This window comes from Puma concolor, chromosome C1 (genome assembly GCF_028749965.1).
Source record: "Puma concolor isolate L17-30 chromosome C1, mPumCon1.1.hap2, whole genome shotgun sequence".
Classification (NCBI taxonomy): Eukaryota; Metazoa; Chordata; class Mammalia; order Carnivora; family Felidae; genus Puma; species Puma concolor.
In genome coordinates this window covers 204,020,317-204,036,181 of record NC_141674.1, presented here as the reverse complement: position 1 = coordinate 204,036,181, position 15,865 = coordinate 204,020,317, and the positions used below count along the sequence as shown (strand labels likewise).

Below are 15,865 nucleotides of genomic sequence, written 5' to 3'. Positions count from 1 at the left end.
AAAAAATTCAGCATACCTCTTTTTCATGCACAAAGGACATATATCCTCTTTCTTGTCAGCTACCCAGTTAAAACTATCTTATGAACCTATCTTCACATCTGAGAATAGAATATGAGGTCTCTTCAGTTTGGTATACCTGCATCATTCTATTAATAGCTAAAAGAGTATCTTTTACCATCTGGGTTTCAGCACACACTTTATATGCTGGATGAGTTTAAGTAATCATATTTCCTCTTAGAGAATATCTGTTTCTTTCCTGAATACAGTATTATTGCTCCCAGGACTGTAATGCAGAATAGCTCATTCTAAGCTTCTTATATACTTTAGTAACTATAAAAACAAGTCTAAACTTGGGAAAAGTATAAAACGGTTCTGCTTAAATTACATCTTTTCTTCATTTATGCATGAAGTTTATAAATTTCTCTGCAGATGAGAGGGAAAAATTTTTAGAGTCAACATTTCCCTATTTTTATAATTAGTCATCAGGTTGACATTTTCACGGGTTCTTGTCTTTCTAAGAGAACCTCAGATGTATTAGAAAAGTAACAGCAGCATTCATTTAGTATTCACCAAGTATCTGTTATGTGTGTCAGGGGTTTTTTTAAGCAAGAAAAAAATAGAAAAAAATAAAATAGAAATGTTTGAATAATGATCTTGTGGAAATTGTTTCTGTTGCTGTCATAGACTTAGGGACAGTAATACACTAGGACCAGCTCACCGTCAGCTCAGGCGTGCCCACCTCTTCCCAGCCGTGCACTCAGTATCACATTGGTAGCTTAAACTTTGCCACAGTGGGAGTATTTATACCACGGAAATGGGCATATGCTGTAAATCAGAGGAAAGAAAACAGAGCAACTTGCTAAGTAGGTTCTGCTGTGTGCCAGGCATTTCATACATACAAGAAGAAAGGGAATTAGTTAGATCACACTGTCACAGTGAATGGCTTTTGGTTAGCAAGCCAAATGTGACTGACTAGAAGAGATAACATGTAAGCCCTTTTAAACCCCGAGGTTGTGTTTTAGGAAAACAGGTTGAAAAAAGTAAAGGATTTCTCCACATCCCTCAAAAGGTCATACTCCATACATTTGTAAGATTATGGAAAACATTGTGAGCAAATGCTTTTAGCGCGGCTGATCTCATCCTTGTTAAATAAGTTTAATCAGTACCTTTTTAAATACCTTAGTTTTGTTTTTGTCCCTTTAGGAAGCTTGGGAACAGAAAGAAGATGATGACCTCAAAAGAGCAACAGAGTTAAGTCTTCAAGGTGTGGAGATTATTTTAATTACATTGTTTCTATGGTGAACTGTATTGCACACAGAAAAACATGTAAAGTATTATTTTAATGACAATAACAAATTTTAACACCTTCAAGGTAAAGAAATAGAACCTTAGAAATTGTGTACCCATTTCTTCCCTCCACCCCAAGAGAAAACCACTGTTCTAATGTTTGTATCCATCAGTAGCTTTTTTAAAATATTTTTATTAAAAAAACATTTTTTTTAATGTTTTTACTTACTTTTGACAGAGAGAGAGACAGAGAACTAGACAGAGGGAGGGGCAGTGAGAGAGGGAGACACAGAATCTGAAGCAGGCTCCAGGCTCTGAGTTGTTAACACAGAGCCCAACGCGGGGCTTGAACTCATGAATTGTGAGATTGTGACCTGAGCCGAAGTTGGACGCTTAACCAACTGAGTGACTCAGGCGCACCCCAGTAGCTTTTAAAAAAAAAAAAAATTTGTCATCTCTATCCATATCACCCCTCCTTTTTTTTTTTTTGAAAAATTACATAACAAAGACATGTGAAAGAGCATTTTGCCATGATTAGAACTACTAGAAGATAATGTGGCCTCAGTTTCCCTGTGAATTTACAAGAGTTCACTCTTGGAAAATCAGTGGGCAGAATCATGAGTATTTAGAAACATAATGCTCACCATAGTGTGGCATGTGGCAGAACTAATATATGGACCAGATACTAGAGGTCCACAGGGACATGTAGTCATGGGAAGCAGGCTCACTTTTATTTTCCAAGATCACTAGTCTTTCTCTGGTTCTCAGAAATAGATCAAAACAGAACACTTTGGTACAAATTGAGTGCTCTAGGCTGATCTAAACACCAGGGCATAGAGCAGAGAGCCTGAATTTTGCTGGCACATAGTTGAGGCAATTACAAATAAGAATTGAAGCTAGATTTCACCCAGGCATTCTGTGCTCTATTAGAAAGATGGTATAGTAGTGGCATTAATGGCTGTCACAAGTCACATTGCTCCAGTCTGGACTGGTTGCCCTTTACATCCATGCACAGATACCCTGAGAGCTCCCTAACCATTCTCCTAGGGATTCCCTCTGATTCTCTCCTTTGTTTGAATCTCTCATTCCCTGTATCTCACCCTTCCTCATTCTTGGTCTACTTGTGTACTTGTGCTTTTTTTTTTTTTTTTTTTTTTTAACGTTTATTGTTGAGCGAGAACACACGTGAAGCGGGGGAGGGGCAGAGAGAGACAGGGACAGAGGATCCAAAGTGCACTCTGCACTGACAGCACAGAACTTGATGTGGGACTCAAACTCATGAACCATGAGATTATGACCCAAGCCGAAGTCAGATGCTTAACCAACTGAGCCACCCAGGCACCCCTCTACTTGTGCTTTGATGGAGAACGTCCTAGTAGTTTTCTTAGAAAAGAGGGGTTGTGACTCAGGTTTTTTTGGAAGCCTTGCTAGTTTCACTGGACCTAGTATTTGATGGTTTGGCTGTATAGAATTCTGGGTTTGCAGTCATTGTGAAAGCATTGTTTCCCTCCAGCTTCACGCTGCTGAGCAGTGATAGAAATCTTGTTTGCAGAGTTGCCGTATGAAAGCCATTCTTTACCCTGATATGACCCCGTTTTTGTCTGAAAGCTTGTAGGATCTTTTTATTTCTACTATGATGAAGTTTCATACCGATGTGCTTTGATGTAGGTCTGTTTCATCCATTTTACTGGGCACTTAAAAGATCATTTTAGGGGCGCCTGGGTGGCGCAGTCGGTTAAGCGTCCGACTTCAGCCAGGTCACGATCTCGCGGTCCGTGAGTTCGAGCCCCGCGTCGGGCTCTGGGCTGATGGCTCAGAGCCTGGAGCCTGTTTCCGATTCTGTGTCTCTCTCTCTCTCTCTCTGCCCCTCCCCCGTTCATGCTCTGTCTCTCTCTGTCCCAAAAATAAATAAACGTTGAAAAAAAAAAAAAATTTAAAAGATCATTTTAATAGAGAAACTTGTGTCCTTCAATTATAAGAAATTTTCACTGACTTCCTCCCTTTCACTCTCTTTTCTCTTTTTGAAACTTCTGTTATCCAGACTTTCTGGTCTGATTCTTAAAATTTTCTCATCTCTTCTTTCTAGTTTTCCATCTTTTGGTAATTTTGCTCTGCTTCCTGGGAAAGTTCTCTAACCTTATCTCTAGCTCCAAACCTTCTTTTGAGTGTTTTATTTCTATCATATTTCTGATTTTCAAGAACTGATTTGTTTTGTGTATGTTCTCTTTTTCGTAAGCTTTTGGGGGGTGGTCATGGAAGTAATACCATCTCAAATCTCTGAGGATATTAAATATAGTTGATTTGTTTATTTGAAGGTTTCTTCTCCCTGAATAGATTGTTTCCTCCAACTGCCCTGTCCTGTGTGGTTCTTATGGTCTTTATATTACTTATTAGAGGCTTTCCTCAGTGTCTAGTAATCTTTGGTTGTTGGTTCATTGTTAAGAAAAGGAGACTAAAAAGATAGTTGGGGGCACCTGGGTGGCTGTCAGTTAGGTATCCGACTCTTGGTTTTGGTTCAGGTCATGATCTCACAGTTCTTGAGTCCAAGCCCTGCATAGGGCTCTGCTGACAGCCTGACAGCATGGAGCCTGCTTAAGATTCTGTCCCCCTCTTTCTCTACCCCTTGCCCACTCACATGCTCACTCAAGCATGCACTCTCTCTCACACACACACACACACACAAATAAATAAACTTAAAAAAAATAACAAAAAGATGGTTGGAAGCTCTGAGCACATGAATAGTTAGGGCTCATCAACTCTGAGTTTTAGAGGGTGGGACTGTTTTGAAGATGATGTTAATATTTTAGGATTTTGTCATGGGCTGGTCAGATTCCTAAAAAAAAGAGTTTTCTCTGGGGCCTGGGTGGTTCAGTTGGTCGAGCGGCTTACTCTTGATCTCACAGTTCGTGGGTTCAAGCCCCACATCAGGCTCTGCACTGACCATGTGGAACCTACTTGGAATTCTCTGTCTCCCTCTCTCTCAGTCCCTCCACCACTTGTGCACTTGCTCTTTCTCTGTCTCAAAATAAGTAAATAAACTTAAAAAAAAAAAAAAGAGTTTTCTCATTTATTGCCTTTGCCTAAAGGTAAAAGATGAGGCTGTCAGAGTTCTGAGAGACAAGTATAGGAATAGGGCTGGGGTAGAGGGGTTTGCCCTGCAAATCGTGGCCTGCTTCCCCATTTGCTGTGTGTGCCTGGCGTTCCCCCAGTCCAGAGAGTTCCCCCAGTCCAGAGAGTGTTTTACCCCCTCCAGAGGATGAAACTCCAGATTTCTGTCACTGCTTAGCAGCATAAAGTGGAGGGGAGGGGATCCTGGGGGTTTGTTTCTCAAAACACTTTTCACCAAATCCTTATTTTTTTTTTAATCCCCTCCTTAGCCTCCAATTTCAGGGGTACATGATATTTGCAAGTTGCATGTCTTTTGAACAAGAGTCTGTGATTTAAATTGGATTGGTTCTCAACTTTTCTGTTACTGGCTTAAGATTTGGTTTTGGCTTTCCTAGGTCTGCTAAGTCCGTCAACATCTACTTTGTAGCTTTCAGGATTCTGATTCTATAGTCTCTTTCTCTGTTCTTCCCATTCATAAGTGTTCGTGTCTTTTAAATAACTCTATACTATGATTTTAAGTGGGATTAATTGTATTTTAAAGCAAAGAGACACCTACAAATGCTTCTGGGACTCTTTATTTAAGTCATTACTAAAGATGGATTCTTTCAGTAGAAGCTCATCATTAAAGAAAAAAGTGGATCTTGGATTTAATTATTAGTGTAGTATATTTTAAGTGAACCTTAAATTCAAGGTTAGATACCATTATATTAAATTTCAAAAGAGTTAATGTTGAAGAATGTGAAAGGATACTAATTTTCTATGGTCTCTTTTCTGTGAGGTGGTTTGTATTTGCTGGGGCATCCACAATATGCACCAAGTACTTCAAACCTAACATACAGTTTATAGAATGTGGAATGTAGTGAAATTGGGTTATCTGTAAAATCATATTCTCTTTTTCAGTTTTATTTCTTTCTTATTAGAGTCCTATCCCTTTCATATAAATATATTTAAAAGAAAAAGGGACATTTCTTTTATAGATACCTGGTACCTGAATTGTTATTCCTCAGAGTGGGCTGGGTAAATTGGAACCCTAATGATAATATGTTTTATGTTTCCATAGGATGATAAAATGTGTACCCCAAGCTGTTTTTTTACTTTTCTAATCCTACCTCTTTGTGTCTGTTCTAAGAACTTTTACAACATTTTTGTATTCTTCAGAGTTTAACAACTCTTTTCTGGACTCATTGGGTTCTGATGAGGACTCTGGAAATGAGGATGTTTTAGATATGGAGTACACAGAAGCTGAGGCTGAGGAGCTGAAAAGAAATGCTGAGGTAGGTGACCTTCTTCCGTGAGTAGAACCGGTCACATTGTCAGGATTACTCCTCCTGCTGTTTGTCTTCAAAGGCCTCCCTGTTCATGTCCCTTGCGGGTTCATCTGTGCCCTGTGGCAGCTGTCTGATGGCCTTCACTTTCTCTTGCCTTTGCTCCTCGTTTCTTACACACAAGCTTCAGAACAGACTGAAACAAAACTGACTCCCTCGTGTACATGTTAGGTAGTAAATGAGTAACATGGCTCTTGATGTTATATATTAATATTAACTCACCTTTAGTTCTGCCAGAACTATATTGTCTGAAAAAAATTTTTTTAACATTTTTATTTATTTTTGAGAGACAGAGAGACAGAGCACGAGTGGGGAAGGGGCAGAGAGAGAGGGAGACACAGATTCCGAAGCAGGCTCCAGGCTCCGAGCTGTCAGCACAGAGCCCGATGTGGGGCTCGAACCACTGAGATCATGACCCGAGCCAAAGTCGGACGCTCAACCGACTGAGCCACCTAGGCGCCCCAAAACTATATTGTCTTTAAAGTTATATACCAAAACTAGCTGGTTGTTACTCAGTAAAAACTATTGCACTATTAAACTAGAGCACATTGTAACCTTTTCTTACCCTTCTTTTTTTCTGAAATAATTGTTTTTTTTTCCATTTTCCAATTTTGTAATTTTAATTGCCTAGGAGTCCACTGTCCTAACACAACTGCTGTTAGCATTTTGACATACTTTGTCATCTCTGCCTCCAAGTGTGCTTTAAAAAAAAAGTAGGGGCACCTGGGTGGCTCAGTTGGTTAGGCGTCCGACTTCAGCTCAGGTCATGATCTCGTGGTTTGTGAGTTCGAGCCCCACGTTGGGCTCTGTGCTGACAGCTCAGAGCCTGGAGCCTGCTTCGGATTCTGTGTCTCTCCATCTCTCGGCCCCTCCCCTGTTCATGCTCTGTGACTCTCTCTCAATAATAAATAAACGTTAAAAAAAAAATTTTTTTTTAAGTCATAAGTACAATTTTTATCCTGCTTGCTTATTAAAGATTAGTTATAAGCATTTTATTTTTAATTGTTGTATGTACTGTATTCCCTCAAATCAACATACTGTTCATTTCATTTAGGTTTTAACCATGAGCATTTAAGTTTCTGTCGTTCACTGTGATAAATAATACACTGAGGAATTGTGTATGATTGAGTGTTTTCTATATTTAGAATTTTCTTCTTTAAATCCCCAGAAGTAAATTATTGCCTTAAAGTTTATGAACATTTTAATGGGTCTGGTTTACATACAGCTGTATTCCTTCCCCACATTGTACCTTATGGTGCTCCCTGCAGTGCATGAATGTCACTTTTCAGGGTTTTTAAAATTTTTTCTATTAATAATATTTTAAGGGCATTTAAAAAAATATTTAAAAATGTAAAAGTTTACCCATGATCCCAGCAGCACCACTGCAACTGTTTTCATTTTGTTCATTTTGTTTTCCAGTACTTAATCATTAACACGCTTGTTTTTATAGAGCTGTAATTATTGTGTGCATTCATGTGGGTTGGGAAAACAAGTTAACGTATTGCTGACCCACTGAATAATATTGCACTGAGTTGGTATACCACTGATCATTTAACTATTTTTGAGTCTTTCGTTAATTCCAACTTTTCATTTTTATAGGTGATGCTACAGTAAATAATTTTACACACATATTCTTTTTTCCTTTTGAATTATTTTCCTAGAATGAATTTTAGCTGGGAGTAGAATTCTTGGGTCAAAAGATGTGAACAATAGCAACCACTGGATTTTTTTTTATTGAGTTTGACTACACACACTGAAACTGTCATGTCGGCTTTGATAGTACATTTAAATTTAGTGTTTCAGGGGCGCCTGGGTGGCGCAGTCGGTTAAGCGTCCGACTTCAGCCAGGTCACGATCTCGCGGTCCGTGAGTTCGAGCCCCGCGTCAGGCTCTGGGCTGATGGCTCGGAGCTTGGAGCCTGTTTCCGATGCTGTATCTCCCTCTCTCTCTGCCCCTCCCCTGTTCATGCTCTGTTTCTCTCTGTCCCAAAAATAAAATAAAAAACGTTGAAAAAAAAAAATTTAAAAAAAAAAAAATAAATTTAGTGTTTCACTTTTATTCAAATGAAGAGTTAAAAATCACGCCCACTTCTGTTTTCCAGACAGGGAATCTTCCTCATTCTTACCGGCTCATTAGTGTTGTCAGCCACATTGGTAGCACCTCATCTTCAGGTAAATGAACATTGTGATTTCAGTTTTTTATAAATGAAGTTGCCAGCATTTACTCCCTATTAGTGGGCTCTGTGCCCAGTATCATGAGCTGTAGGTTGAATGCATCAAGAAAAAGTTTTAAATCTTTTCTTTGATCACACTAAATATGAATTGTGTTAAAGGTGCAACTTTTTAATTTCTCTATAAATGACCCAAATTTCCATATACATACATATATCTATATCCAAAAAGTTGTCCTGCTGTACTATATTACTCCCTTGAGTTTCTGTACATGTTTTCGGAATGGTTTTTAGAAACACTGCTGGGGGTAGGGTCGATGGGAAGGCTGTTTCTCTCTCTCCAAAACTTCCTGTACCTGAGAAAAATGCAGTGTGTTCTAAAAACCACAATTTTAAGGGGCACATGAGTGGCTCGGTCAGTTAAGTGTCTGACTCTTGACCTTGATCTCAAGGTTGTGAGTTCAAGCCCCACGTTGGGCTTTAAAAAAAACAAACCATTTTAAGATTTTATTTATTTTAGGTCATTACATTAGTGATGTGTACGACATTAAGAAGCAGGCATGGTTTACTTACAATGATCTCGAGGTATCTAAAATCCAAGAGGCTTCCGTGCAGAGTGATCGGGACCGGAGTGGTTACATCTTCTTTTATATGCACAAGTAAGAAACTGCCAGGTCTGGAGCTGTGGGCTACAAATCTCTGAAACTATTTTTTCCCCCTGTAAGGACAAAGTATTCCCATCACTTGCTGGTTGACAATTTTTGATTTTTGTTTTCTTTGCTTAGGGCTTATATCTTGATATCTTAACTTCATGTTAATTGTCTCACAGTAGCATCTAAGTATGGAACTTAAGACTTCTATATGATAAAGTTGTCCTATCGTAAACCTTGGTCTGTCTTCCAGTTATATCAGCTGGAAGATCTGAGTTACACGGATGGGAATTACATGGCTTTGTTGTCAAGGCTAGCTAGTGCCATTGCTACCCCCCCCCCCCACCACCCAGCTTTCTCAAAAATTGGCACATGGGGTTAAGATAGTGATCAAATGAATGAGCTGCTTGTTCAATAAAATTTAGGCACCAAACGGGATTGTGCAGGCTCTGTCGGTATCTGTCTTCTATCCTTTGGCTTTACTTACTAAATGTCCTGTTTTATTTCTTTTTTGTTTTATTTTAAGGGAGATCTTCGATGAGCTGCTGGAAACGGAAAAGAACTCTCAGGCAGTTAGCATGGAAGTGGGGAAGACCGCTCGTCAGGCCTTGTGAGGAACAAACTCGTGGGTTGGCAGTGCGCACTGAGTATTATTCCCTCTTACTGCCGCCCGCCTCACCTTTCCTCTGCCCGAGGAGAATTCGGAATTCTACTTGATGCGGGAGCAACAAACAGCTCAGGGCCAAACCAAAAGATGAAAATTGCAATTATGTGGAACGCTCCATTGCTAATTGTTTTATGGAAACTTTGGTCTCACATCTGTAGCTGATTATCCTCTTTTTCTCCTACAGTAGTGGCGCTTCCTTTTGTCTTAGGGATACGTGTTGTAAATATATACATATGTACATACACATCCACACACACATATGTGTGGAGTGAATGGAGCCTTAAAGAGTTAGGATGAGTCACCAGAGTATGCCTGCTCAAAGTTAATAGCACAGCAGTCTGAGAAGAAATGAAGGCGTCAAAGAGTCCATTCACCTGAGAAATGTGTAAAGATATATATATCAGTTGGCATTTAGCTTTTATGTTCCTTGAGTAGTTTCACTCGAGTCTACACTCTTTCATGTTTGTTTCTTATTAGTAAAGTTCACTGGAAAGCCAGCTCTCCATGTTACACTAATGACAGTGTGTCCTCCTTGGGAAGGAGAGGCATTTCTGCCACCTGACATGAGGAGCTTTTTTAAAAAAATTATTTCATGGATTTATAATGCTTTTGCTGTTTACATGCAGTCCCAAGAAATGGATTGTTGGTGCTTTGGAATGTGTTATGGTCCCCCATTTGGTATTCATTCTACACTTTGCATTTTCTTTAAAGAAATTTCCTTCTCAAAGTATATTCTTTGTATATCATCTATATTATTGTAGTGAAGGTAGAATCTTTTCTTTTTCTTCCGTGTCATTCTTCCATGGAGCAAACGTTACCCTAAAAGATTGCAACCAAAACTTTAGGAGGTTGGGATTCCCCAGCAAGGATACTTAGGGATAAGAAAGAATGCTAGCATCTGTCCCTCGTACAAAGGTCAAGATGAGGATTCTTGCGTTAAATCTAAAAACTCTGGACCCCTAGAAGCCCTGCTGCAAATGGGAAATTAAGTACATGAGCTATTGGATAAAGAACATTTAAATCATTTGCTGCCTAGCTTGGCCCTTAAAACCAGGTGAGAGTTATAATGAGATTGGTTTAGGTAATCCCAAGAGCTAACAAATAACAAAGGTGTGTAATGGATTTATCTTTTTAGGTGCTTAGAGTTGAGGCTAAATGGGAGTGCAGTATTAAGTGCTGCATTAGTTGCTCAGCTGCCACAACCAGCTTGGTTAGTAAGCAGCTTGTGAAACCATGTGAAGAATGAGTTTCAGAGGAGAATTCTGTCCACAAAATAATTTTTGTAAGCCCAGGAATCATTAGGTTCACACAGTTAAGTATAGCAAAATGAAACTTTCAGTATTTTCTTTCATGTTTTTCTTTTATTATAAACAAGGAGGTAACTCTTAGCTCTCAGGTAGGGACAAAACATCAGTTTTTCAAGGGAAGTAAACATGTTAAAGTCCGCCATCACAGAAGGTGCAACATCTTTTCTGGAAGATGGCCTTATGAGAGCTGCAGCCCCATACTTGGATGTGTTCTGACATAGTAACCTGTTCTAAAATGTTCAGTTTCCAAATTGTAAACGGCCCCAGCACTTTTGGTTAACTACCAATGAAAGCTTTGCCTCCTGCCATTTACCTATGCATTACCATAGTGAATGTTCCAAAATGGTATGCCAGTAAGTTGTGCAAGAGTAATATAGAGCAGAGGAAAATATTTGTTTTAAAAATTATAGCTTTTGCTGGGAAATAACTGGTTTTCTCAAAAATGAGTGAAGTGGTGATCAAATTCTGTAGCTATTTAGGACTTCTCTTCCATGTGTTTGTATTTGAGAGATTTGAGAGGTACTGTTAAAAATGGTTGGAAATGATTTGAAATGGGGGATGGATGCATTAGGGCATAAAAAAAATAGAAATGCCATAAGCCTGATTGCCCATGAAGTGCCCTCATTTGACTTGTTTTTGTAGTGTGTGTGTGTGTGTGTGTGTGGTTTAGAAGTACACGTGGCTCAGAAACCTGATTTGATTTGATCTTCATTTCTTGGGCTGAACTTGTTAGTTGGAAATAGGTTACTGAGGTAGATGACTTCTCTCACCACTTGTACGCTTGCAAGTTTTGGACTTGAATTTTCTTTGGTAGCTGTGCATTGTTATGGCCTGTTCGGCCTTCCCCTCCCCCTGCGCTCCTTATCTATCCCCCCTTTCACTACGTGTTCTCATTCAGGTTCAGTGAAGGGTTCATGACTACAGATGGAGATTTCAGCTGGACCACATTGAAAGGGTTTATTGGTTTTTTGAGCTGGCTGTATATATTTAAAAATTATAATAATATATTATATATATATATATTTTTTGCACAGTCTGATCAGTTTGCTCACAATCAGGGGGATGGGGCATTGGGGTGTTGGGGCCGCAAGGGACAAGTTAGATAGGGACAGAGTGCTTCAGTCCCAGGCAGCCTACACAGTAACCTTTCTGTTGAAAATTACCAAATAGGGTTACACTACTTTAAATGACATTGAATTAGAACTCGACAGCACTTAGTTCTGCAGACAACTGATCTTAATTGAAATTTTTTTGAATGGAAAACTAACCTAAAATCCAGACTTACTGACTCTTATCACCTAATATTATGGAGAATTGGAAGTTGCATGTGGCCAGATGGCTGCTGTCCCTTTAGTAGCCATGACTGTAATGTAGGCCTATGAGGAGATAGCCTCTGTTTTGTGGGGGTATTTATATGTGTGTGCACACTCAAATCTAAGTTTTGTCTCAGCAGGTAGAGTAGGAGGCAAGTCCATGAATTGTTCTTCTATTTATATTTTGATTCCAAAAGCTATGTTTACTCGAGGTGATCTGTTAATTTCAGGCCTAATTTAATGGCTCAGTAACAGATGTAACAAATGTAAATGTGTTTACATTTTTTAAAGTATACAGTGATACTTACAAATCAGCTGATTAACTCTGGGAGGCAAATACTAGACTATACATTTCTTTACTTCTCTCCTTGTTCAAGTGTAGAATTCTTCCAAAAGAGAAACTTTAAGAATTAAAACCTCAGCAGGTGAATTTGTGAGTTTACTTATTCCTCCATATTGCAGTTACCATTATGTAACTATGTAAGCATAGCTTGACGCATGTACAGCTACAGATACGGTTGTATAATGAAAATTATTTGGAAACACCTGAAGTGAAGATCTCTTGGCCATGTCACTATAGTTGAGTGTTAGGAGTGTAGAGAGAGCATGGGAGTGGGGATTGGAAACCTACAGGAGAAAAGTAGTTTGTTTTTTTGTGATCTGAAAAGAGTTTGTGATCTGAAAAGAGTTTATATTAAAACAAATAAATATGACTCTTCTCCTCTTTCTTTGTCCTCTGAAGTGACTGCAGTGGACGCTCTCAGTCATCCACACTTTATTTTTTTTCTCTCTGATTTAACTGACCTCTCTCAGGAGGTCTTTTGTTTTAAATCAGAGAAACAGCTACATCTCCCAAGTATATTTGAATCTTGTATATATGTGAGATTTTTGGAAAAATCAAAACCCAGTACCAGATGCAAGTCATATAAGTGTCCCCCCAAAACAGGTGTATCCTTTTCCTCCTCTCCGTCTTGCTTTAACACTGAGTAATGCTCTCGTTAAGTGTGTACCAAACCTGAACAGATTTCTGCCATCTAACATCTTCCTCATGTATCACTTCAAAGTTCTGTCTCTATTGGTATGTCTTATTAACATCTGAAAAACATATATGATTGGAAACTAGAGTTTGTTAGGCCTTGAGAGTTTTGTGACAATTCTTTTGCTGTGTGTCACCACAATCCTTGACTCCTTTACGGCATGCTTTGATTACTAGACTTCAGGCAGTCTTTTCCGTTGTATCATATTTATACACAGTAAATTTTTCTTTCCATGTGTGCTATATGTCTGAGGTTTTGAAGTTTTTAATTAAAACAGTGTGCCAGTATGAATATAAGCAGTTGATTTTAGTAACATTGAACTTTTCTTAAAGTACCTTAAGAGATTCAAAGTATAGGCATGTTTACTGGCAAAACAATAGAGGGGAATGAGGGTCTGGATCAGGACCCAAGTTCAGTAGGTCAAATGCCAAAACAGTAAGAGCAATCAACTGACTGGCCTATTTCAAAAGCAGAGGGGCTGCGGGGACTGAGCCCACACACACATCCCCTCCCCAGGTCTCCCGCCCTCTCGAGTTTTTGTCCTTGCATCCCAACTCCTCTGGCCTGTTGTCAGTGTTGCTTACTTATGCTGTAGAGAGGAAGACAGAAAAGTAAAGGTCCTACACTTTGCCTAATTGAGCCACTACCAGATTTGCTGGCAGCTTTGGCCACATTATTTGTGAGGTGATTTTCTTTGTGCTCAGAGTGACTTGATTCTGATTTCTTTATGTTGTTTTGTATGGAGCGGCACTTTATCTGTGTTTTAGCAGAACTGTTCCTCTGTATCCTTTATGGTTTTTCCTTGTTTTTGTTTCCTTTTTAAATTATGCATAGAGTTTTTTGTGTGTGTGAAATTAAAGCCTTTATTAACCTTCTGTTGGTTCGACTGTTATTTCTAAAAAGGACATATTCTTGCAGACACTTGCATTCTTAACCGATCACGTGTTGAGGTTCTGAGATCCCTTTCTGTTGGCCTTCTGACTTGGATTTCCGTGCAGCCCCATTACAACTTAAAGGAAACGGAAGGGCAAACCCAACCAGTGGCTGTGGTCAGCACGGAGTTCTCGTTTTCATTTGAGGAGCCGGTGAAGCTTTACAGAGGTTCTGGATAACCGTTTGTAAACTCAGCATTGGCCTTTGCTAAGCTCTTTTGCCTTATTAGTACCAAAGAAGGGGGTAAAATAGCTTGCATTTAAAACCCAGTGGATATGTTGCTCTCACTGGGTACCCGTTAGTGTTGTGAGATTGCCTAACAGGTCATTTTCCCAGGCCATTCAACTCCTACAGAGGAGGAGTCCCCTTTAACGTCTCGCCTAAATCAGGAAAGTGAAGAGGAAAAGCCATTACACTGGGAAAGATCTTCAGCCCACTTCCTGTAGATAAAAGTGTCACAAGAGGAAAAGCTAGGAACGGCTCCTCAGAATTCTGATGTCCCATGGAGTGCCTGCTCTTCTCAGGAGGGAAAGCTCTAGAACAGGATGACTAAAAGTGATGCAATACCTGAGGATAGAAACAACGTGAACCCCCCCCCCCCCTTCATGTCTCAAATTGGGATCACAGTGTCTTTACAGAGGTGTCATTCTGGAAGAATCGGTAGGTTACTCAATAAAGGTGGCAGTGCCACAGAAGGCCGCTCACCGGTAACTAAAATTTCACCTCAATTAGTGTAGGACTCACATCCCGGTCATGAAAAACCAAGCGGGGTAGGGTACTGCCCTCCAGCTAGCAGCTACCCCTGCTTCTCAAAACAGGCCTTTTTGTTTCTTGAGGTTTTGTTGCTTCCATTGAGGGAGGGCAGAGAAGGCAGTGGGCGTCATCCCCAAGGCCTTGGTGAAATCCTCGGGGGACAGGTGCTCCTAGAAGGAGAGAGGAAGCAGAGGACAAAGGTCACACTCTTCCCCAGGGTTTACTTTGATGAGTCTTATGGGTGTGGGGTGGCGATCACATGAAAAGCAAATACAGGCAACGTCAGGAGAACCAAGAAAGAAATGGGAGGAGTCAGGTGGCACTTTGAGGTCCAAGAGGTTTGATCCCTGAATTTGGAATGAGTTCAAGATGAAGTAGATTGAGCTCCTTTCTTTTGACCCTAGATCTGAAATAAGAACTTGACTTAGCTTGGTTAAGGAATTTGCTAACTTGGGGGAACGTCTTAGTTTTCCTCTCTGTAGAATGGGGGAAATTTTTTAAAGGCCAATATTTGCTTCTCTGTAATGTTTTTATGGGGATGAAAGTAACATTACATGTGAAAGGGCATATGTTTCCCTAAGAAAGTATCTTGTTCATCTGTCTCACTAAGCAGTGAACCTCAGCCAGGGGACCCTTCTTTCTGTGAGTCTGGCCCATGGAGGAAGCAGATGAGCTGCAGAAGGGAATCTACCCGGGTCTGATCTAGACCAAGTTGTCTTTACCACAGGAGGCACAGCTCTTCTGGCAGAAGCCCCTAGCCCTTGAGGGCTTGCCCTCCTGGGCCCTGACTTGCTCAGGCTCAAGTTCACCCGGCAGCCGCCCCACCCCAATGGGCAAAGTGAGCAAGCGTGTACAGCCGTGGCACTTACAAAACAGCTGGCTAATTTGAGCAGGAGACAAAACATTTGGATGACTTACCCTATATTCTCCAGTCCTATGAAGGGTCTAGAAGGTTAGCACAATTCTACCTTTTTACTCTCAGCTTGGAGATCATGACTGGGAAACACCTTTCTAGGCCTGGAGTATGTATCTTTCTCCATTAGATGAGGGGATTGCCTGAAATGACTGTTGCTCCCAGCTGATACAATATAATAGTGGTGCTGCTTAAGGCAAGCTAAGTGCTATCAAGGCACACTCAATGTGAGAACCCCAAATTGAAGCTGCTATAAGACAGCATCTCCCAACCTTCATCTCTGCTCCCCAGGCACCCAGAGGGGAGGGGTGGTGAGAACAAGGTTTTTGTTTTTTTGTTTTTCAATCTTAGCCCACCCTGCCACCCCAGAAGAGTGTTTTATCCACTCCTGCAGAGAGCCCT

The 15,865-nt window shown here is 40.2% G+C and overlaps 2 protein-coding genes across 7 annotated transcripts in view; one reads left to right on the top strand and one right to left on the bottom strand.

The window, feature by feature from the left end:
- Window positions 1-13,739, top strand: part of USP37 (ubiquitin specific peptidase 37) — a 101,827-nt gene extending 88,088 nt beyond the window's left edge. For all 5 annotated transcript variants that reach the window (XM_086719641.1, XM_086719640.1, XM_086719638.1 and 2 more), the window contains 5 exons: window positions 1,204-1,264; window positions 5,554-5,669; window positions 7,822-7,891; window positions 8,411-8,549; window positions 9,067-13,739. In XM_086719641.1, coding sequence (XP_086575767.1) covers window positions 1,204-1,264; window positions 5,554-5,669; window positions 7,822-7,891; window positions 8,411-8,549; window positions 9,067-9,154 — 474 coding nt within the window. In that variant the 3' untranslated portion in view covers window positions 9,155-13,739. The remainder of the gene's footprint in view (window positions 1-1,203; window positions 1,265-5,553; window positions 5,670-7,821; window positions 7,892-8,410; window positions 8,550-9,066) is intronic.
- Window positions 13,104-15,865, bottom strand: part of VIL1 (villin 1) — a 25,877-nt gene continuing 23,115 nt past the window's right edge. For both annotated transcript variants that reach the window (XM_025934733.2, XM_086719642.1), the window contains exon 20: window positions 13,104-14,720. In XM_025934733.2, the coding sequence (XP_025790518.2) occupies window positions 14,607-14,720 (114 nt within the window). In that variant the 3' untranslated portion in view covers window positions 13,104-14,606. The remainder of the gene's footprint in view (window positions 14,721-15,865) is intronic.